Genomic DNA, 23,961 nt, shown 5'->3' with positions numbered 1-23,961 from the left:
GAAAATTGAACCAAGAACATAGATATATATATATGTCACGGAACCAGAAAAAGTTTGAGGCTATTTACTATAGCCCGCGTGGGTACTGGAAAGGAGCTAGCGCTGTAGATAAGCTGGCTAAAATGGCGCGAGTACCGCCGGAGGAAGCCAAAGCGTGGCTTGAAAAAACAAGCCTGTGGCAGATCTATTTGTCACCACCACGCTACGTGCCTAGAAGGAAGTTCGGTATTAACATACCTAATAGCGTTCACCAGGCAGACCTACTGTTCCTACCCCACGATAAAAGGTACAAGTATGCCTTAACAGTCGTGGATGTAGCCAGTCGCTACAAGGAAGCCGAACCCTTGACCACGAAAGATTCGGTCCAGGTAGCCAGAGGATTCGAACGTATATACAAACGCAGTCCGCTGACGTGGCCAACAGAGCTGCAAGTTGACCCAGGGCGGGAGTTCATGGGTGCCGTGTCACAACTGCTAGCCAAACACGATACAAAGGTCAGGCGTGGCACGGCCGGAGCCCATCGCAGCCAAGCCATAGTTGAGAGATTTAATAGGACTTTGGCTGAGCGCTTATTCGGACATCAGTATGCGAGAGAGATGGCCACCCCGGGGAAGCGATCGACTGAATGGGTCACGAGGTTACCTAAGGTGGTGTCGGCAATCAACCATGAAGTCACCCGTCTCACCGGTAAAAAGCCGGCAGACGCTATCAAACTAAAATCAATAGTTGCACAGTCGGCCGCTCCTTTGCGTGGGAAGGAGAAACAGATACCAGACAGGGTCCTAGTGAGGTATCTATACCAGCCGGGGGGAACACGAGGGTGATAGCCGTAAGCGAGCCACCGATCCTATATGGTCAGTCAAAACTTACAACATAGATAAAGTGGACATTAAAGCAGACGAGCCTAACTTGTACTACTTGAGGGATGGGCCGGGCAGAGGTTTTGTAAGAGAAGAATTATTGATCGTACCGCACGGCACAGTGTTACCGCATAGTGTCACGTGATCAGGAAAGTGCTAGTTCAGGATAGACCCGTTAAACCGAGATGATTCAGCCATGTCCCCGGTAGCTCAATCGGTTGAGTGGTGCGGCCCATTATGTATAGTTTGCGCTGAAGCTATACATGTGGGTTCGTATCCCGCCTTTGCCTCAGGAGATTCCTTGCAACTTTGTGTGATGTGAGGTGTTTCTGGTAAGGAATCAAGATCATATCAGTTGGGTCGCTTAAAGCACTTAGCTGAGAGGGGCACTCTCATGGTGAGAGAAAGGCAGCCGGCACAATTCCCAAGGGGAGGAAGCGCAACATCATCTTTCGATTTCACCCTTGGGGAATTGTGGCTGCCGGGGACATTTTACTACTTTTTAGAACCTTTCTATCTTTCTATGTCATAGCGGCACGCTATACGCAATCCCACACACTTCAACCGCGGAGTTCGCATCCCGCTAGCGTCCCAAACTTTTTTATAGTAGGGGTAATGGTAGCAAGAGCTAAGGGTCCGACCAAAGCCTTATTTGGGGAATAAGGCTTTGCAGAGGCTTTTGTTGGACTTGGTCCCGTACAATCATTCCCTCTACTACTGACAAACTGAAATTACGGCAATATTAGGAAAGAATTAAATATTTGAAAATGAATACTGCAGTACACGTCTCGTTTTTCTTTATATTATTGTCTAAATAAGAGCACAAAATGCACTTGATAACTAGTTCACGTAAAGTTTTTATGCACTGATTAAATATCTAAATGTAAATTGATGGGATTTTTCCCCATTTGATGTATTCTGTTTACATTGTAGATGATTACAGAAACCCTCAATTCAAGCATCACCCACAAGAGGACCAGGGATGAGGTGGAAAATGGAAGAACTTGAAGAGTTCATCCAAGAAGACCTTTTCCAAGTTCAGGCAGCAAACCATTGCCACTGGTAAACATGATTATGGTTACAGTATTATAATTAGTTATCAAAATATAAGTGTCATAAAAGGTTACATAAATGATGTGATAAATGTCAGAAAGTGGAAAAAAGAGTTTCACTCACAATATTTCCAGGCCTACATTGTAAGTTCTTGTATATACTGAATATTTTCTACCAACATAAACCTATAATTACACAATGCCATTAAGAAAGTGGTCAAATGTAACATATGTTTACACTTTCATAGTATTAAAGTGAAGTACAAATTCTAGTACTTCTGTTGGCTGGAATCCCATCCGGGACTTGAACCCATGCCCACAGAGTCAGGCACCTATTGCCAGCTGAGCGGGTTAGGCGGCTGACTTTGTGTGCTGGGCGATTAGGTGCCTGACTCTGAGGGCATGGGTTCGATTCCCGGATACTCCAGCCAACAAAAGTACTAGAATCTGTACTTTACTAAGAAAGTGTAATGCCAAATATAACATGTTACAACATAAACCTACTCTATTCCAGTGTTTCATCCTAAAGTGAGTACTTACCTCCTGGGTTTGTGATATATTTCTACATTAGGCCAGACCAATTTTATTTCTGGTTTTACAGCTCTGCCTGTCGTATTTTTTCAAGAATAAGAAAAGAAATAAAATTAATTTTCCCCGCTCAAAACTAAAATCCTAATGTTTTATTGGCCAAATATATAAACTTACAAGAAAAATTTGTTTAGGTTGACTCTTTTGCCCCATATACACTTAAAAATTGCCAAAAGTATAATACTTTGAGTATTTAGAAGGAATATTACTTTGACTGGTGATTTATTTATTTTTTACCTCCTGCCTTTGGTTTTCTGAGGACAAAATCTGTGAAACAAGAAATAAGATTGGTCTGACCTAAGATAATCATATTTAAGCAATTAATCTACTTTTTTTGCATTTACAGGAGGCGGACCACCTCCAACTCCGGTCAGTCCGGTCACAGATGCAGTTGTTGAGGCCATTGGGAGGGACAACTTAAGTCTTACGGGTATCTCAGACTCGTGTGATTCCACTGCCCTGTAAACTGCTTGATGCCATCACTTCAAGAGAAAGGTACATGCCATATCCATTTTGATATTAATCCGTTTTATACAACACTAAAACTACTGCAATATGTTTTGTCAGGTTTCTCTAACAGCTGAGCTTCATTGATACCTTAGGCTAGGATTCATCTTGAACATCTGTGAAATGATGCAGCCGTAACATATACTTTTTTCAATAGTATGTCTGTGAGATGAGTTTTACTACTTTTGACTGGAGTCTTTCTCTAACTGATACATGATGAATCTAATATTCTATATTTATATTTTCCTAATATCTGAATCCTAATATATCCCTTTGTAGTGGTTATAATTAATAATGAATTTTCATATGAATTATTATTCCATGATTTGGAAGGTTCAGCTATCTGAAAATACTGAACTTACTCAGGCCTGCACTGTTGTTAACAGACAACACTCGACATTTGTCACTTAGTACTTCATCAGTTCATCTTGCGCTGCATGAATTACATGAAGTCCTACAGTTTGGGGAAATTATAATTTACATTCTTTCCCAAACTGCCTGTCAGGGTCACTTGGCTTGAAATGACTGACATGACTCTGTTTAAAACATAAAACACAAGGCTCGGGATATGGAAATATTATGAACATGTATTTCATTCTCTTATGTATTTTACAAATCATGATTTTGTTGTAGCCCAATCATGGTCTGTGACGAGGTCCAGGACATGGTGAACGTTTACCACCTGCCAGAGAAGACAGCCTGTCAGTGCCAGCATCAGCCTCTGTGGAGGCATTACAGAAAGAAAAACTGGATTTAGAGATTGAATGTTTGAAATTGAAAAGAAAGAGTATCTTAAGAGAAGAATTAATAAACTAGAAGAATAGAAGAATAGATTGTACAGGCACTAATGACAGTATAGGGTATATACATTGTAATTATTAGGAACCTTTCAAAATTTAATGGTGTGTGTGTCTGTCTGTGTGTGTGTCTGTGTGTGTTGATGATTTTAAGTTTTAAGGAGTGGTCACCCATTTTGTTCTTGGGAGGTAGGGGGGGTGTCAGTAACTGCTCACATGTACTAGGGGGTCAGAAATTTTGTAAATAGTGAATATTAATTAATTAATGTTAAAAAGACGTGAGTGGGTAAATGACCTCGTACATGACATGGTGGTAGTGGCAAGTACTTTGTACTTAAATTTTAGGAGTCATTCACATTGTACATGCTTCTCCATGACAATCATCATTTCTTCCCCTAGAGACATAAATTATGAACGGTCCCTTAGAGGTCTTGCATTTAGGAATATGAAATTAATAATCAATGCATTTCTATGACTTTCACGATAGACTTTGGAAATACGTACATTAAAGAAGTTGATCGCAAATTGTTCCCTGTATCTGGCTCCTGATGCTGTAGGAGCAATGGCTGGCAGACCTTGCATCTGTGCCCCTCAGCTGTCCAGGTTGACCGCTGCTCCCACTTGGAGCTGGCATTGGGACATTCCTGTCCTTGCTGATATTGTGCAGCACTGCACAAGCAAGTATTACCTAGGGAGATATTAAAAAAACATAGTCAAAGACACAACAAATGGTCAATAAATTTCTGTCAATTTAATTAAAAGTAGGATGTAGAGGACTTATTGTATTTGACCAAGATATATTTAGTTTTGATACTCTATTTTAATTGATGTTCATTTCTCATCAAATAATAGCATAATGAAATGTTAGTGAGAAAATCTCCCATGGAACTGATTTTAGTTGAATACCTAACCACTGGTATTCAGCAATTAATGTGGCCTTCATCTAAAAAAGTTATTTTGTCATAACCAATTTTTCTAGCATCATTATCTTTCCATGAATGCATTTCACATCTAATAATTTCTTTGTAAAACCCTACCCTTACTAATCTGACACTAAGAGTATTTGATCCTGGCAATCTTTACGCTTTAATTTAGTAGCTATACAGAAAATGCCACGATTCAGATATTTGAATATATATCTTTTCATTTCACAAAACATTTCACGTAAAATGTTCCTCTCTAAGGGTTCATAAACCTAGGATCACAGTATAAGTATATACTCATATTTGATTGTCTAAACATCTTAAATATGATTCTTTTAAATATGATTACTGAGATAACTAATTTTATTACAGTTGAACTTTAGATTACAATAATTATCTGTCAATATTGAGTGAGGTGCTATTGACAGTAAGATCACATATATCTGACTTGTCCACCTTGTTTATGTTAGGACTGGACTGAAAAAAGTGTAGACATTTTTACATTCTTGTTTGAGATTTGTTAATGTATTCATTAAATAAAAGTTATTGTTTATCTTATTAATGTGTTGGTTTCTTTATCTACCTAATGCATATTAGGTCCTTAGGGTATTATTGGGGACATATATGTGTTAAAATTATGATTTAACTTCAACTTCAATGGAGTCCACAGAAAAAACATTCTTATAATGCTATACCTTTGCAAGCCTTCTGTGGGGAAAGTCTGATTTCTTCATGTAGTACATGAAACCGCCGCTTTAGTTGTCCAATACCTCTTTCCACACAGTTTCTGTTTTTTATGTGATCTGAAAATTTGCAATAAATACAACTGGAATCACTAGATGATCATATAATATTTATGGGTGGTATGAAATCAAAATGGAGATATCATGATAAGAACTTTATTTTGCCCAATAATGTGTATTGTTTCATTGACAAAGTCACCCAAGATGCATTTACAAATAAAAAAGAAGTAGACATTATCCAGTGTAGGAAAGATAGCTCCGTCCTTAACGTCAAAATATCTAGTCCGTCCCTCATGTCGGGTCAATCTTTTAGCAAACCAATGACATATATATATAATGATTTTTATAACCTTTTTTGAATATTTACTGCCGAAGGTTGTGTTTTATTTATATTTGGAGGACAGGCTAGATTTTTGGCAGGACTGGTAAAAATTTGACCTCGCCAGTCCTGTGGACATGCTAGATTTTCAGCATCTTTCCTACACTGCATTATGATTGTACGACATGTGCCGCCCTGAATAATGCATTTAGCAAAGATATGGAAGTCTTCCATTTCTGTTTTATGTTGAGATTGTATTTCACATAACCAAAGGAAATCACTTCTATTGGTTAGTACCTCGAAGTTTGACTCGAAGAAATAGCAATTCAATTATGCAACTATACCTGTTGTAGTTTGTCTGTGATCCAGGAAGGGGACGCAAAATGGTGTTAAAATCCACCTCCGACATGGGCAGGTAGCCGCTGTCGCCAAGCAGATGACAACTTACGGGTAACTGGTTCCCTCAAACATCCGACATAACCCGCTTTGTCAAGATTCGGGAGTCATGTGTTGAGCCAGGCCAACGTGCTACGATGTCGATGATCCGGTCGTCGCTGTCAATCACTATCTGTGTATTAATACTCGTGGTGAAAGTGGGATGCCTGTTAATGAATTCATTCTCATTCACGGATGGGGCCTGAATTTGAACGTGAGTGCCATCAATGACACCTACTACACCGGGGAAGTTTGTAGTCTGATAAAATCGACGCTGGTGTCGTCGTCTTATATCTTGGGTTTGTGTGGAAAGGTGACAAATCTACGGACCATACGCTGACTTGTGGAGTGATTGAGGCGTTTGTTCGATGACTCTTTGAGATGCGGGTGGGTTTGCTCAGCCCATGGTCAACGCCATTGCATATCTGAAATTTGCCTGTGGCAAGATAACGCAAAGTGACGAGCACTTTGGTAACGCAGGACACTGCACAACTCCGATGCGTTACGGGACTTAGATCGTGTTCTAGTAAATCACAGATGTAAACAATACTGTTTCTGTCAAATCTGTACCTTTGTAACAGTTCATTATCATCTAATGAATGCAGAACTTCTCTTCTTTCATTAAATACTCTTGGAATACGTGTGACAGCCATTTTGTTTCATATGACTTAAGTCAAAAGAGTTGGATTTAAGCCTACCAAGATGAGTCTTAATAGTGTTTGATAAATACGGCCCCTGTTTATTACCTTCCAACATAAATTGATAGAAACTGCCTACGTAGTGTGATGACTCGGCTTTCCACGAGTCAAGCAAGGTCTAATACCATTGTGACTGAGGTATTAGCATTGTGACATCATCACTGTGAAACATTATGACGTCATACGTCTAGCGGTATTACACTAGTGTCATATTGCTGTAAAATATTAGCATAGAGATTATTAACGATAGTTCAGTCAGATAACATTTATTTATTAACGAGTTAGGTTTCAAAACGCATTTAACGAGCGAAAGCGAGTTAAATACGTTTTTAAACAACGAGCTGTAAGATAAATGGTATCTGAAGACAGACACGAGTACAGTAATCTGTTTCTTACACACCATGTAAATCGCACCATTTTATGGTCGAATAGATTCAAATTTCATGTTTTCTCATCGTAGGTGCGCAATAATACACAACACAACGTTTATGAATGAGTGACGTCACTTGGCTTCCTAATCACTACTCATCCCCATAGTGACCCTCCACAAAAAGTTTCTGCCACCTCTTCGCATCATCAAGGCAATAGTGATAATGATAACTAGATCAGATCACAGAAAATTAATTAAACCCTCTAAAACAAATGATGTTACCGTGCAAATGCGGATGATTCTAATTCTTGCAAGCGTAAAATATTTGAGCGAGTGACGTCATCGTTATCGCTTGGTGGTTGTCGTCATCGGAAGATTGTTTTTGATATCTCTATTCTGCACATTGGGGAACTGGTACTTGTGTACCAGTTTACGTTCAATGTTCTCCCATCGACCGGAGCCAAAAAACTATTGCGTGTGTGTAATTAGGTGCACCTAGTGTGCTTGAATGTGACATTGCTGAGGTTACGTTCACTGTCAATGGGGACTACTCTTCTTCGCCACATCCTTCTCGTTTTCCCGAGCGAGAAACTGCCACTTGGAATGTAATGGAATTTACGGAGTTTTCAGTATGAAATGTGAGTTGATTACATCCTGTAAGTTATCAAGACATAAATTTCATTATCATGCGTAGGAGGAATATCTTGAGCAATGACTTATGTGTAGATCAACCGTTCCTGTACAAGTTCGATTGAATAGAAAGGACGTGTGCCGCCATTTGTACTCATGAAACCTTGCAAAACGTACCATGTTGTACATTGTTTCAACGAGTGTGTTTTGGTTCAGATTGTCAGCGAGTGAATTTGATAACATTGGAATCACATAGTATCTCGGAGCTGGAAGTGGGTCTTCATCATGTGTATCAGTGAAAAATGTCATCTTCATCAATGCATCAAAGAAACAACGAGGCAAATCGATCTCACAATGGACAGGCACTGACGTTATCGTGTCAGGTATTTTTGCAAGACGACACATGACACTTGTCGCATCTCTCCAGTAAAAAGTACCAGTTTTGTACATTTTGAATATTCGAAGGGAATCAAGGGCTTTATCTCTAACGGTGACTTTCTACATAATTGTTTACACAGGCATCACTGATGGTTGGAACCATTTTGAATTCATGACTAGAAATCAAAAGTTTTAATATATAAAAGGAATTAGAAAATAAATAGATTTGTGTTATATTTATTCTACTTGTGACTCATTGTATAAATACCTGTTTATGTTGCAATCGCGAAAATAACAGGTAGGTGTAAAGGGGTATTTTGCACGAGTAACAGGTTTCTGTTCGATTGAAGCACGAGTAACTTATCAATGAATTTTAATCAGGAAAGTAGTCCGTCATACCCTGACCCTAGGTCATCACCATGGAGTAGCCAATCACGGGATTAGAAATCGATCTCACACATATGTGTGATACCAGTTTTCTCACATGGGTTTCTCACTCCACGGGTGTGTAAGAAAATGCAGTATCTTACACGGACGAGTAATAAAAGAGATTGGTATGCAACTACCCATACGTTGACCACGTGGGTAATAAAAGGCGTGTCCCATACTCAAGTGTTCGAGTGAGTGGAGTGAGTTTAGTTTTACGCCGCTTTAGCAATATTCCAGCTATATCACGGCGGGGACACCAGAAATGGGCTTCACATATTGTACCCATGTAGGGAATCGAACCCGGCTCTTCGGCGTGACGAACGAACGCTTTAACCACTACGCTAAGCCACCGCCCCTCAAGTGTTCGAGACGACTGGGCCCGGACAGTCAAAATTGACATAAATCTCACAGATGCCCTCATCAACGTGTTTACATCGGAGGCACAGAATTATAGTTACCCACATAGCACTTATTGCATGACTTTTCATCGCATTTTAAACAAACAAATCCGTTAAAGTAAAGGTCCCCATATTGTATTTGATTCAACCCAATCTTGTTCGTATGTTCTCGCCTTTTGAACAATGTGCCCGGTCTGGTTGAATTAATTTGAACATAACTGATGTATCGTAAATTGTGGTTGAACCTATGAACTAGCATTATATCTTCCTACAGACCACAATATAAATACTCTTAAAGTAATTTTAGCAAAGTGAAGCCCGCTTTTCTACATTCTCAACATCATCTCCACATCACAAGTGTTCGGTCTGGTTTGACCCGAGTTGTCAAAAGTAGCCTAAACTTTACAAATGTATCCTGAATTGTGTTTAAATCCCTAGAATAGTGTTGCATCTACCTGAATACCAATTTAGGTAATTTTCAGTAAAACTTTCAAGAAGTTTTATGGTAGACACGTGGAGGAAATGTCCAAATTTGATGCATCATGAGTGACAAAAATGATCCGATGCAATTTCCTATTTTGAAATTCCCGAATTATTTCAGGTGAACAAATTAGTAGACTTAGCATATTTGTATGAGGGTGCCACCGGCGAGGCAGGATACGCTCAACCCCCTGGGTGCCACAGGGACATATATGTCCTTCCCCTTCAACCCTCAATTTGAAGTGCAATTAAAATCAAAATATCCCACGCACACAAATACACTTCACAGTTTCGAATTCTACGGGAAATTTCCTGTTTCTTGATACCATCCACTATTATTTTAGACAAATCTCAAGAGCTGAAAATGACCTTTCAAAATAGGCTTCATCGAAAATGTCGCCATTTTTGACACAGTACGAAATCGCGATTCACAACGTTTTTTTGCTGTATGTTTTCAAATGTGAAAATCGGATAATTACTGGGAATTGTGAATTTCAAATTGTGAAAACGAACGCTGTTCTGGAAAGACTGCGTTTGTTTGAAATGTAAACAACGACGAAATCCTATTTTACACTGCGTAGCATTTTCTGAAATTTTCCAACATTCATCCGTCTATTCATTGCTTGCAATGCCTCAGTACCTTTGCAATATGCATGGAAAGCAAGAAATAGGAAATTAAAAATAGATACAATGCAATGATTTGATAATTCATAAGAATTTTCAAAGTTTCCATGCAGCGTGACGCCATGACTGACGCAAAATAACGCAGAACGACAACGGTAATTATCTGCATTTCTGGCTTCTTCTCCTACTTATAGTGAAAACGATAAAAACATATAACAATACTCAGATAATCCTTCTGATTACTAACATCTCATATTTATGTACAAACGATCCCTGAATCAATGGAAGGGTCCTCGCAAAATCCTGTGTCCTTGTCAGCAAAGCCGCCATTTTGTAAGAAATCGGTCAACGGTAGTGATGTCATACGTCAACATTGTTTTACATATTGGGCAATTTCGTGAGGTGAAGGTCGGTTGAACAAGAGTAAACACAATCGTCCAATCCTTCCGATTACACAGTCAGTATTATGATGTATATTTTGCGTATAGTTCAGATACCTTTTCAGGAAACTGACTTCAGTATCTACATTTAGCCTTGTTCAATATCATATCATACGTGCATATAGGGTTTACGGTGTTTTATTCTTTGAAAGTTTTTTGATTATTTGAATAATATTTACATAAGAAATTGACACATTTAGTGTAGTACACCATATTTTAAACCTTCACACAAGTGTTAGAAGATCAAACGTAGCCATAACTGCAACTAATTTAGTTCCTCTGGTGTACAATATTCAATGCATTTGCACAAATACTGCAGTTTCATATGAACAGGTTAATGAACGGCGATTTAATTCAACCATATAAGTAAAACTGATAATATTAATGAAAATGATTTATATATGCTCTGAAATGTATATGCTCACATATTTTAAGGAAAAGTCTTGTTCACTGCATATTTTTGTGTCGTTTTATAGACAAAACAATGGTGTATATTGATTGACCAGGTGAGCGTTTGTCGGAAACGTTTTATGATTCACTATCATTGTTTTCGCTAATATAATCAATTCATATTCGATTAAAAAATATTGTGATGACAGGATATCAAACTCTAACTATATTTATACGAAAAATTGTTTAAAAATATATAAACCATGTCATGTCTTAATTTGGACAAATTTTACATCCATATTCTAATATATAGTTCCATATATAAAAATCTATCTTTTTGCATCTTTTATTGCATAATACTTATGAAGAGAAATAGCCACATAATCATAAACAAAGAAAATTCTTATCGTAAACAAAATATTCGGGTGTTGTGAAAAGTTATTGTTCATTTACGTTAAATTGATGCCAAACAGGTGCGCGTGTTGCTCACAATACGATACACAGTCAAACCGTCTAATTGTTGATATATTCAGGACACTATTTAAATGGAAAAATCAGTCATTTTATGTTTTGTCTAAAGAGTGTTAAATTCTGACATAGAAGCCGAGACCTTTCACACAATTAATGAAAATTAGGTGAGATATATACTAATCAGCATGCCAGTGTCGTCTTTTTCCGACGTCGCAAAATGCATAAAACAAGCAATGCCGTCAACTAAAATGTATTATTTTCAGCAATTTCATGACATTTGAAGATATGGCTAATACTCTGGTAATAACGATGCAGAATTAGTCAAAATACATCTACACAAACAGGAGAATATGGGAATCTAAGAACTAACTTATATATCGGATAGGGCCATCCAAATCGCTATTACGTGCTTTCACATGTAGTACGTTGTCATCTTTTCTTATAAATTGTGAAACTACCAAAGCGTATCCGCTCACATTGGGGAACTTTGAATTGGAATAGTTTGTTTCACCGTGAACAAAAAATAACGAAAATATAGCGTCCGTATCCACAACAAATTCTCTCCATGTGATCTGACTTACATTGACCTAGTGTTAAGCATAACGGAGTAATGCCCCCTTATCATTATACGTGCATGACCTCTCTGTCGTCGTTTGACGTCATAGAAGAAAATCCATTTTTGACATTTTATTGCGAGTCATTTTTAATGTTGAGCGTATAACGTTATGCATAAGCATATGAACCCAATTCATATGCACTTGTGTCGTTCAGATATCAGGCTGTATTTTCTTCGCTCACACTTTCCGTAAAGATGCCAAATTAAAAAAGTCGTAGCATAGTGTTTTTCTCGGTGCGCGATACAAAGCGGAGAAATTTACTGTTATTTAACGCATAACAAAACATTTGGACAACCTTTAGCAAGGTCTATTTCTCAAACCGCTCATGTAGTTGCACTTATATTTATACCAACGGATAGGAAATTTAATATTCTACATATCTGTATAATTTTATAGCCGTACGTAGATCCAGGACCACGCGAGCGCAATTCTCGCACAACGTTCACTTTTCAAACCGTCAAAGTGTGCGCCTGAAAAAAAGCTCGGCATCCACAGGGGGTTAACAGAATCGTTTACGTAAAATACAGGGCCTAGATTTTCGAAGCTCTCATAACTAAGACCGGTCGTAAGAAGTTATGTCAACAGTTAAGATAATCTTAGCGCGACCATAAAAGAGATTTTCGAAACGCTCGTAAGTCTGTCGTAAGGTCAAGGTAGATACGACAGCTGTCGTAAACCGTATCCAGGGAATCCCCGATGACGTCACGGAATTCCCCTATGTAAATATAGCAGACGTCAACATGGACACCAAACGTACCGAAGTTGCCGAAAATACAAGCGTGAATAGAGCCAGGAAAGCCAACTGGACGGCCTCCGAGATGGAGATTTTAGTCTCGGAGGTCGGTCTACGTTCGGCTGTGCTCTTTTCGAGTTTTACCAGCACTGTGAGTCTAAAGACCAAAAGAAAATGCTGGGAGGAGGTGGTCGAGAAGTGAGTTGTTTTACTGTCAGCGACCGTGATAATGATTAGATTTATCCGGTTGAAATTAAGATGCAGTTTGTAATGTGTTATAAAGTTATATACTGCTAATTAATATAACGTTATTATACATGTAATGATGGAAACATACAAGTTAAAAAGATATCATAGATGAGTAAAATACACTGCCCAATAAGTTGGCAATAACAATATTGACAAATTCATGATATTGGTTTCAAGTTACGGTAGGAAATAGTGTAGGGTATATATAAAGCTGAGTTTCTTTCCTACCTTAACTAGTACACAGTATAAAAGTAATATAATGTTATAAAGGTTTTCCTATATTATTAATTAGTTAAATGTAGCTCTTTTGGGAAAGTGGTATTTCATGTAACATTTCAATTATGAATATGACACTTCAGAATAATTGATTAAATTAAATGTTGCTCTAACAAAGCAGCCAGACAAGGAAGCGGGCAGCTCACTGTAGGCGGGAGAGCGTGAAGACAGGAGGAGGGCAGGCTCCTGTGTTGGAGCTGAATAGTCTGGAGGAAATGGTAATCATAACCATTAATAACAGTTGAACCATTTATGATGTCATATTAATTATTTACTTCTTATATTAAAGTTATTGGTCTGATATAGTTACAAAACATATCACACAAAAACAAAGTTACAATTTCAAATGAGACTTGATATAAATCAGAGTGATCCCTTCATTTATGTTATAATATTTATTTAACAATTATTATTGAATTATTTGTCTCTATTTCCCTTTACTAGGTGATGTCTCTTATTCCAAATTGCCAGCTCGAAGGCTGTGAGGGAGGCCTGAAGAGTGAAGAGTGTAAGTTCATGTTGCAGTAATTCAGTATAGTAGTAAGTTATAATTATATGAAATTTAAACAGTATAATACTCAACATAGAAAGATATGATAGAAATCTATTGTAACCACTTTTAACATTTATAAATGAAATGGAACTGTCCTATGAAAAAAATATCATGCAACATTTACAATATAAAAGGGAATTGAAAATGACTTTGTTTAAGTACTAACATTACCAACATTAGATGTTAACAATATCACTGTTATTGTTTTTGCAGGTGTGACTCTATCAGAGGGCATTGCTGCCACTCCCCTGCTAGGTGTGTAGTTTGTAAATAAATTATTGAATTGATTACTCCTATTAATCTATTTTTGAATTCTTGTACACACATTTAAACCAATTTGATCTTTGTTAACTCATGTAGTTAAATAATATGTCCACTTAAGTGACATGTAATGCCAGTTTTATTTTATTAATTTTTAAATAACATTGGAGAACTACGAATCTGAAATAACAATTTATAAATGACATAAAAGATAATACAGATTTAAAATTATTTCAGATGCAACAATAGCAGACACACAAATTGAAGCCCTGCATATGTCCAGCCCAGAGCCAGTGAAAGGCAGGTGTAGAACTTACATGTACTTTATCTATGCTGAAACTATAAAATTATGAATTCCTAGTGAATAAACTAAACACATGTACACATTAATGGAAAATGAATTTCACAAAAAAAAAGGTCACTTGCTTTACCAAAGACTTTAAAGGTGACATGAGATATAGCTATACATTAATCAATTAATGGAAATGAAAAAATGTTGATTTATGGCCATCAAATTTCAGATGCTATGATAGCTCTTGAAACAGTTATGGCAATTCCCGCTGCATTTGGAGGTAATGGTACGATGATGAAATAAGTATATATTATTAAATCGTAACTGATGATGTCAGTGCTTACTCAAATGGGATCAAACCAAGACTGTCATATCTAATTATATACAGTTGTTTAATGACAGATTAATATCGTACACTTTTTAAAGGGTCAATAGGTATTGTAATGGACTGCTTAGTACAGATCTCACCATTAAACTATCTGCTTTGGAATCTACTTTTGGATGATAGAATACATTAATTGTGAACATAGAGCAAAATGAAGGATGAAATGGTTACATATAAATCAATTCTCTGTGTTTCAGCCCCAGTTGAGAAACCAAAGGCACATAAACAGACTCCAGCTTCCACCATGAGTGGTAGGTTATTCAAGTAATATTGTTCATGTAAATATAATTTTTCAATAATTGCATAGGCTTTCAAGCATTGTCAATATAGATCCACATTCTTTAATTTGTGAGTGAATTAATACAGATTTGGAAAAATGTTTCATTACCTTTTAATTATCATTGAATAACATAAGAGTTGATAATGTAGTATCATGTAACGAAAGTTTTGACACATCAAATTGATCAAATCAATTAACTTATGTCATTCTTCCATAACTTAGAAAATATGGAAGAATTTATAATCATATTATCTCAATATATAATACATTTTTCAGTGTCACCAAAGAGACAAATCATCTCCATTGAGGAGAAAAAGCTGGAGGTGCTGGCTTCCCTTCTTGACACTCAGAATGAGCTGCTTAGTGTGGAGAGGAGGAGACTGGCAGTGGAGGAGGAAAAGCTGACTCTTCTGAAACAGATGAACACATGTCCGGCTGATTTCTCGCCAATCATTAAATTTTATTAAATGATTAAAGATCAATATTATCTTTAACAGGATACTGTTTTTAATATTAAAAGTGACGAGGTCCCTCAGATTTAAATTCAGAGGGTTATGGATCTTTTATATATTATACACTATTTGTTGGGCATAGGGTAACAGAGTATGACAAATAGTCTTTGTGCTTAGATTACATCGACATGTATTTTTAGCAAATACATTTTCAATGAGCTGCCTCCTGACAAGGTACCGTCTTGTGCATGACAAGGAGCAGGGATATTGTCATCTGCATCATCCGTGTCGTCCTCGTCAACAGGTGGTGTGGGTAGTCTCAAGTCAATGGCAAAGTTAGCTGTGCAGCTGCATACACAATCTTGTGGCACTGTTTCACCCCATACCACAAGCAGCCTGCAGACTTGTGGATGCACCTTTGAAAAATAACATGTCATTAGATAAATTAAGTAGTTAGTACTTCTTCTGACTATGAAAATATATCCATGAAAGCTATGATAATTTATTTTACACTATACAAAAAACAACTTTAGGGTAAGTTTACGTTTATGTGGTGCTTGACAAGACTGATATTAGATACCTAAATCTGGACTTCAAGAGACCAAAAGCTCTCTCGATGGTGTTGCGGGTTCGACAGTGACTGCTGTTGTATCTCTCCTCTGCACGGGTCTGAGGCTGGGCCAGTGGTGTGAGCAGCCACGGTCTGCATGGGTATCTGATAACATACACCAAGCATATCAACATTAAATATATTAATTTTGTTAATATTTATGTAATATTCACGAATTTTTAAGTTAGAATCTTAGTTTATATATATGTCATGAAATATAGAATCAATATTATTTATTCAGTATCAAAGGCCTCCAGCCCAGAGTACATTTGCATATATTGTCAAGTCACAAATGTTATCATTAACATGAAGTCACTGCAATATAAAAAAATACTTACCCAGAATCTCCTAGTAACCATCCATCGTCTTTATGGGCTTCCAGGTGGGATCCAATTCGGCTGTTTGCAAATATGAATGAGTCGTGTGTAGATCCAGGCCATTTACAAACAATATTCAGGAAGCTGAAAATTCAATTTTTTATCTGTATTAATAGTTTAAAAATTATCTTTGATAACAAAATTTGCATTATTTTTTTCTTCATTTAGAATTAATTAAATATTATTATGAATACAAGTGTTTGAAATATAATGTTGATAACTTCAGATTCATTTTGTGGATGTTGTTTTCATTAATTTGAAGTGCATGATATCACTCATGTAATGAAGCAGTACTGTGTGTATTCAAGTAAAATATGTAACAGCCATTTTATGGGCGCTTCATTTACGCATTTGAACATAAAGTTTTTAATGTTATTTCACTGGAAAACGTGAACAAGTTTATGTTTGATACTTTGTGGAAATTTGATGTGGGGGTTATGCAAGTATTCCACATTTCTAAATCTTCGAAAAATCATTCCATTAGCTACAAATAGGAAATACAAGATTTTATAATAACTTTGACGATCCCTAAACGTGCCTCTTGAAATGTTTAATTTGGAAACCCAAACAGTGCCCTGAGTGTTCATTGGTTGAAGTAGGTTACTTGCAATGTCAAGGACTCAACCTTCGATGTGTAGCGTGTGTTGTGAATGTGCTGGGAAAAGTATCGTTTCATTGAATTTTATTGAGAAAACATTGAGCCGTACCGCATGTCAGGGTCACAGATGGCCTGTATGTTGACACACGTAGGCGACCTCTTCATTTGCAGGGGGACGTTTGATGGCCACTACAGTCCCGTCGATACAGCCAAGCACATTCGGAAAGCCGAATTTCCCGTGAACTTTCTCTTTTAGTTGTCTCAACGAAGACCTGTCTTTGGGAAACTTGATCAAATCAAGGACTTTACAAAGTTGTTCAATAGTGTTTCTAATCGCGATCGATACGCTGGATTGCACAATGCCGTGCATATCCGCCAGCTCAGACTGGAAACTGCCTTTGGCAAGAAAGCGGAGGGTAACCATCACCTGTATTTCAGGTGAGAGGGGCACCGAACGCTGGGTCTCCCGAACCAAACCAGCCTCAACAAGAGATACTAATTTAAAGATAGCATGACGAGGCATTCTATAACGAGAGATCAGTTCATCGTCGTCCAACGTGTCTAACTTACGCGAACGGTCGCGGAAAATCCGGGGTTTTCTGTAAACTTCATTAAGATTATCTTCACAATCAAACCCAAGACCAATGTAGGTTGCCATCTTGAATAAGGTGTAAGTGCGCGCAACCTTAGTTACGACAGGTATATACCTATCTTAGATTATGATCTTAGCTAAGATATCTTAAGTTTTACGATCGTTTCGAAAATAGCCTAAGACAAAGACAGATGCGACTACCCATGAGGTTACGACTATCTTAAGCTAAGAGAGCTTCGAAAATCTAGGCCCTGGTGTATGGAAACATATTTCCTGACGTTTGTGACGTCAAACGGCACAGTGCCAAACACTCGGAGAGGGTTCTTTCATATTATGTTGTAAATACTTATGCTAAGCACTTATATGATGCTTCATGGTTATCTTGAAATATGAACATTATACACATGTCTACCATATGACCTGGTTAATCAATAATGATTGTATTGATTATATATGCTTGTCATGTAGTATTATTGCTAAGCCTCACATGTATTGGCCCATGAAGTATTGTAGCGTATATTGATGCAATGTATTTATTTTCACATGTCCTTCTTCAATCATGTTGCCATTAAACTGTCATCTACAAGATCTATTTGCCTTTGTGGTCTATACCAAACCACTCTGGATTTTTTAAAGTTGTAAAAGTAATATTTATCTAGGCGATCTGATAAGAATAATATTTTACCAGCAACATGGCATACATATTTTTAAAATTTATTAAATCCCGAATCATGTGAAGACTGTGACCAGGAAGGGGATGCTTATATTGGAAAGTATATTCCTGAACATAGTCATGAACATTGTACTGATGGTGTCAGTGGGATGCTTATATTGGAAACTATATTCCTGAACATAGTTATGAACATTATACTGATGGTGTCAGTGGGATGCTTATATTGGAAACTATATTCCTGAACATAGTCATGAACATTATACTGATGGTGTCAGTGGGATGCTTGTATTGGAAACTATATTTCTGAACATAGTCATGAACATTATATTGATGGTGTCAGTGGGATGCTTATATTGGAAACTATATTCCTGAACATAGTTATGAACATTATACTGATGGTGTCAGTGGGATGCTTATATTGGAAACTATATTCCTGAACATAGTCATGAACATTGTACTGATGGTGTCAGTGGGATGCTTATATTGGAAACTATATTCCTGAACATAGTTATGAACATTATACTGATGGTGTCAGTGGGATGCTTATATTGGAAACTATATTCCTGAACATAGTCATGAACATTGTACTGATTGTGTCAGTGGGATGCTTATATTGGAAACTATATTCCTGAACATAGTCATGAACATTGTACCGATGGTGTCAGTGGGATGCTTATTTTGGAAACTATATTTCTGAACATAGTTATGAACATTATACTCATTGTGTAAATGATGAACTGTCTTATGATATGACAACTGCAGAAATTATATCTGCAATAGACAATGCTAAACTGAATAAGTCACCAGGAGACGACGATATTCTAACAGAATTTTTAAAGAAAATTGAGAATATATTGTACCCTACCTTGCTTTATTGTTTTCACAAATATTCAGACATGCCCAGATTGAGTTGATCAAGACAATAACGAAAAACTAAAGATGCACACTTAGAACTTAGTTAAGAGCACGTATACACGCGCGCGCGCACACACACACACACACACACACACCATATTTTAAGTTACTGACTTATCTAATGATGAATCTTGAATTGTAACGATGACTATTATTTGAACTGTATTTCCTTTCAATATTGTCTAAGGGTTTTGCTAAATCAATCGTCAAAGGACTTCCCTATATGCAGTTGAAGCACACTACCCACGATAGTCTCAGAAAGCCCTATTAACTCAATGCGGCAAACTGTATAAAACGCCATAAGTTATTAATGATTTTAACAGTATCTCTTACAATGGCACGAAGGAGATTACCAGAAGCAAGAAGATGGCAAATTATATGAATGTACGACACCGGAATGTCATGCAGGGCTATTGAGCGACAGCTTGACATTCACCACACCGTCATAAGTCGACATGTTCAAAAACACCGTCAAGGTTAAGGACTGACCAAGGCCAGGTCAACCCCGAAAGAAGAGAGTTAAGGATAGATAGATAGTAATAACTGTATAATAAATGATGGAAAAGAAATTTAAATGAACTAAAACTTTTTTATGAGACACTGTACTCTGAACAAACTGAAAATCTGACCATGAGATGGCAGAAATCATACTAGAAACAAGAGATACTCTGGAAATGAAAGAAGATTTATTCGATAGACTTGAACAGCCAATTACACTTAAAGAAAATGCAACAGAATCCACACTGTACAAACATGTTACCCTGGTCTACTGAAATAAAAAATTGGAAAATACGTTAAGGATCGGGATTTAGCAAGCCTTGTGATGCGTCAGCCTTTCACTACAAATGGCGTCCTGAAGCACTTATGGCTCCCCAACAGACGTCTGTGCGATAGGACTGTAAGAAACGCATAAATGCACATGGGATGAGGGGCAAGAAAGGTGACCAAGCATCCAGCCTTGACCAATCTTCACAAGAGAGCTCATTTGGAGTGATGTTTACCACGAAGTCATTGAAATTTGACGCCATGGAGGAAGGTGCATTGGTCGCTTAATGTATTCACGTCTGGGGGACCAAGAGCAGTGTCTATGAGCCTAAGAACATCAGAGCATCAGTTCCTTACGGCGGTGGATCTGTCATGGTCTGGGGTTGTCTCTCCCATGATTGTAAACTGGGCTTGGTAACTGTTCGTTGAAAGCTCAGTGGCGACCACGACATCTGGATCCTGTTCTTGTGCCACATTTTGATAACCACCCATTAGCCACTCGCCCTGTATTTATGGATGACAACGCCCGACCACATTGTTCCCGACTTGTGACAATTTTTCTCCAACAACACAGTAACCATACTTCCATGGCCTGCTATGAACCCGGATCTGAACCCATTGGAACCTGTCTGGATCATTTTTGGATGCCGAGTGCAAGCACTGTATTTGGCATGTTTGGAAGCAACTTTGCGCCGGGAGTGGCAGCATCTGCCTCTTGGGCGAATCCGGAGACTCACGACAAGCAAGAGGAGGAGGGTCAAAAGAGTCATCCGTGCACAAGGTGGATGGATATGCACGCTATTAACACTTTTCATGTGATTTGTTGTCTGAAGATAACAGAGAACATTTTCAGACTGAAAGACACTCACCTCTCCTATCTTGGAACTCTGCAGCCCCATAGTTGTACAGGGATACATTTTGTTGACAAAACATCGTTGACGTTTTCATGTCATTTTGTGAATTAAAATATTGCAAATTTTCATGATTTTGTTGTTATTGTTTAGTCCAAAATGTCAACTTGCAGGAAACAATGGAGTTTAAGCTTTCCAGTAACCATACTAATGTTAATGGTTGCTCAGTTTCATGGCAGTATGAAAAGTTCGGAGGTGTTTAATCAAGTTCCAGGTGTATATTTATATAGGTAAGTTTTTGAACAGGCGATCACCGTGATATCAATAATAGGTTCCTGAGGTCACGGAGAAACATGAAGGTACATGTAAACACTTTTACACTGAAACGAATAACAAAAAAAATATTTGCAAAATATGCAGTCCCTAAAGTTAGGTTGACAGACTATATAGCTTTATATATTAAGCCCTACCCAATAAATGCACGCTGTAAAATGTACTTTAGACGTCAACAATGCAACGAAAGCAACATGCCAAATGTCCGAATTAAGGAGAGACAAAGACAAAGAAAAAGCTCTCAGCGTAATGGACAATGGGCACACACATCTAAATCCGTTCAAGTTTAATGTAACGCCACATAAATAGTGTGATTAAACACACCGTGCTTCAAGGCAAGCAACAACTCTCCGGTGCACAGAAAAAGTCGCTCATACTGTTAATGTAGCAGCAGTACACATCTGTGTAAAACATAAGAACTGATATTGAATCTTCTTTGTATTTAAACATAAGTCGACAATTTCTGTTTACCGATTAAAGCAGGACAGTATGTGTTACTAGCATCATTCATTGCACGTTACAGGACATCCAGACTTTGAGTTACCGACATCCTCGCGCGATTTTTAAAATGCTTATTCTTCAACTCATAGACATTAATAAGCAAATTCAGTGCATTCAATGTATTTACACCATCAACGTTTATCAGTGTGCTAAATAATGTTCATTGTATACCTTTGGAAGACTGTTAATACGAGGGGGAAAATCGCCAAGCGATCTTACCTGCCGCCATGTTGGGATGCTGGTAACGAGGTACAGTGCTTCTGTCAACGTTACTGTTTAACATCTTCATAAACGACCTCATATCTACAGTGTGTGATCTCAACTTTGGAGTTGTGATTGAGAAGTGTGGTGATGATTCATTGGAAACAGTTGCTAGTTACAATTACCTGGGACTGTTACTGACTGAACATCTGGACTATAATCAAATGGCTAAAGCAACAGCATCTTCAGCGAGCAGGGCCCTGGGTCTTCCTATTTCAAACTTTAGGTCTCTTAATAGGAATGATCTACCATACTTTTACCAAACTCTGCGACTCGATGGTGTGGACAACTCTCATCTATGGAGGAAGCATATCAGGAACCTCAAGACATTCGTGTATAGAAGCCGTACAGCACAGAGCAACACGTTTCTTTCTAGGTGTGAGGAAATGTGCCCCAAACAACGGGATCAGGCTAACACGGCCCCATGGCAAAACGGCCCCAATTTTGCTTGGCTAAAACGGCCCCAGTGCAAACCGGCCCCGATGTTGCTAAGTGAAAACAGCCAGAGATTGCTTGAAATGACCCCGTACAAAAGCAAAAAAAAGACGTGAAATATATCTGAGCATTTACATTGACATGTAACATATATTGAAAACAGAAAAAAGTCCTAACAATACACTCCTTGCGGCACACACAGCAGTACCATTAACGTGCTTGACCATTCGTTTTCAAGTTTAGTGTAATCTGAAGTTACATAATTGGTATTACATAGAATAACGACACAGACAATAAACTACCAATGGTTCTAGCATGATACCTACAAGGGAACAGTTCTTAGCTATAAAGTCAGCGGGTGATGGGTCCATGGACTTGGGTGCATCTGGTCAAAAGTTGACCCAGCGATAGGTCTCCATCCTTGTAACCTCTCCAGGCCTCGTAGATATCTTCCTGTGTAGCCGTGGCAAAGTTGCGCAGGTAGGTTCGAAGTCGGGCTTCTTGAATCATCCGAACTTGCAAGGGCAACAGGCTAGCTTCTCTGTGCAATTCAGGGATTAGTCTGTATATGCCAAGGGGCTGGTCGCCAACTCTACTGTTGATTCGTCTGTGCCAGCCTATTAAGAATACAAAAACAATTAACGGAATTGTCGGAATACGCTGACGTAGTCACTGGTCCTACGACGAGACATTATCACAAAAGCAAGAGGCAACACCTTCATGTCCTGCCCAATACGAGCAAAAGCATGAACTGACAATAGTTGATAGAATGGTCCTTTGACAATTTTAAAAGTACCGTCTATAAACCATTGCCGACTCCTGCTCAGCAGTTTCAATTGTCTGTTAGTTGCTAGAATGATGTGCCTCTCCCCTCTGTGTTTGATGCCTCCACGCAGGCGCCAGGCGGGAGGAAGTCTTCAGCAATCTGCAAGAACAGTACAAGTTATTAAAATGTTCATTTAAAAGGCGCTCAATCCAAACGTAAACTATAAAGAGATTTATACTTGCATTCAAGACATACTGCAGAAAGCACTGTTACTGAATAATAATAAAGTACCTCAAATGACAAATCCTTGGGCTCCTTTGGTCTGAGTTTCTTTCGGGTTCTGTTTGCCATCCTGATGAGTGATGTCTGTTTCTGTCGTCCACCTGGCGCTTCTGGGTCAATGTATTTCTGTTGAGCTCTCTCAACGATGGTGTTGCCTGATGTATACAGTTCTTTAAGCGCTTGGTCTTTACCTTTTTACAGTCATAAAAGAATACATAGTTACTCAATGAGATGAGTAAACAGGTAGCTAATCAATGGAACGAGCTGCTACAGGTAATTAAATCATGATTAGGTTAATCCATTTAATCTCCTTAGGCAATACCGGTAGCTAATCAATGCAATTATGGTTTGGCATGAAATGCATGTGGACCC

General features: G+C 38.0%; 1 protein-coding gene and 2 long non-coding RNA genes across 4 annotated transcripts; 1 reads left to right on the top strand and 2 right to left on the bottom strand.

The window, feature by feature from the left end:
• Positions 1 to 5,828: 5,828 nt before the first annotated feature.
• Positions 5,829 to 11,297, bottom strand: LOC124262962. Its single transcript, XR_006894738.1, has 4 exons — positions 11,287 to 11,297; positions 9,816 to 9,824; positions 6,315 to 6,317; positions 5,829 to 5,954 (listed from the first exon to the last, which is right to left on the bottom strand). It is a non-coding gene; the product is annotated as an uncharacterized LOC124262962 (long non-coding RNA).
• A 2,229-nt stretch (positions 11,298 to 13,526) lies between these two features.
• Positions 13,527 to 15,672, top strand: LOC124262963. 2 transcript variants are annotated; one of them, XM_046697579.1, is made up of 6 exons: positions 13,527 to 13,625; positions 13,852 to 13,913; positions 14,174 to 14,215; positions 14,459 to 14,793; positions 15,096 to 15,149; positions 15,455 to 15,672. In XM_046697579.1, exons 4-6 carry the CDS (start codon positions 14,715 to 14,717, stop codon positions 15,643 to 15,645), a joined length of 324 nt encoding a protein of 107 aa, XP_046553535.1. In that variant the 5' UTR covers positions 13,527 to 13,625; positions 13,852 to 13,913; positions 14,174 to 14,215; positions 14,459 to 14,714; the 3' UTR covers positions 15,646 to 15,672. The 2 variants fall into 2 exon arrangements, with proteins under 2 accessions (XP_046553535.1, XP_046553536.1); XM_046697580.1 differs by having other exon boundaries at positions 13,852 to 14,215.
• A 296-nt stretch (positions 15,673 to 15,968) lies between these two features.
• On the bottom strand, positions 15,969 to 16,627 carry LOC124262956. The gene is made up of 3 exons (XR_006894736.1): positions 16,579 to 16,627; positions 16,211 to 16,345; positions 15,969 to 16,046 (listed from the first exon to the last, which is right to left on the bottom strand). It is a non-coding gene; the product is annotated as an uncharacterized LOC124262956 (long non-coding RNA).
• Positions 16,628 to 23,961: the final 7,334 nt, after the last annotated feature.

Source organism: Haliotis rubra, unplaced genomic scaffold (genome assembly GCF_003918875.1).
Source record: "Haliotis rubra isolate DU_JTF1 unplaced genomic scaffold, ASM391887v1 Scf861, whole genome shotgun sequence".
Classification (NCBI taxonomy): Eukaryota; Metazoa; Mollusca; class Gastropoda; order Lepetellida; family Haliotidae; genus Haliotis; species Haliotis rubra.
Note: the sequence above shows the minus strand (reverse complement) of the source record. Positions and strands in the feature narration are given on the sequence as shown.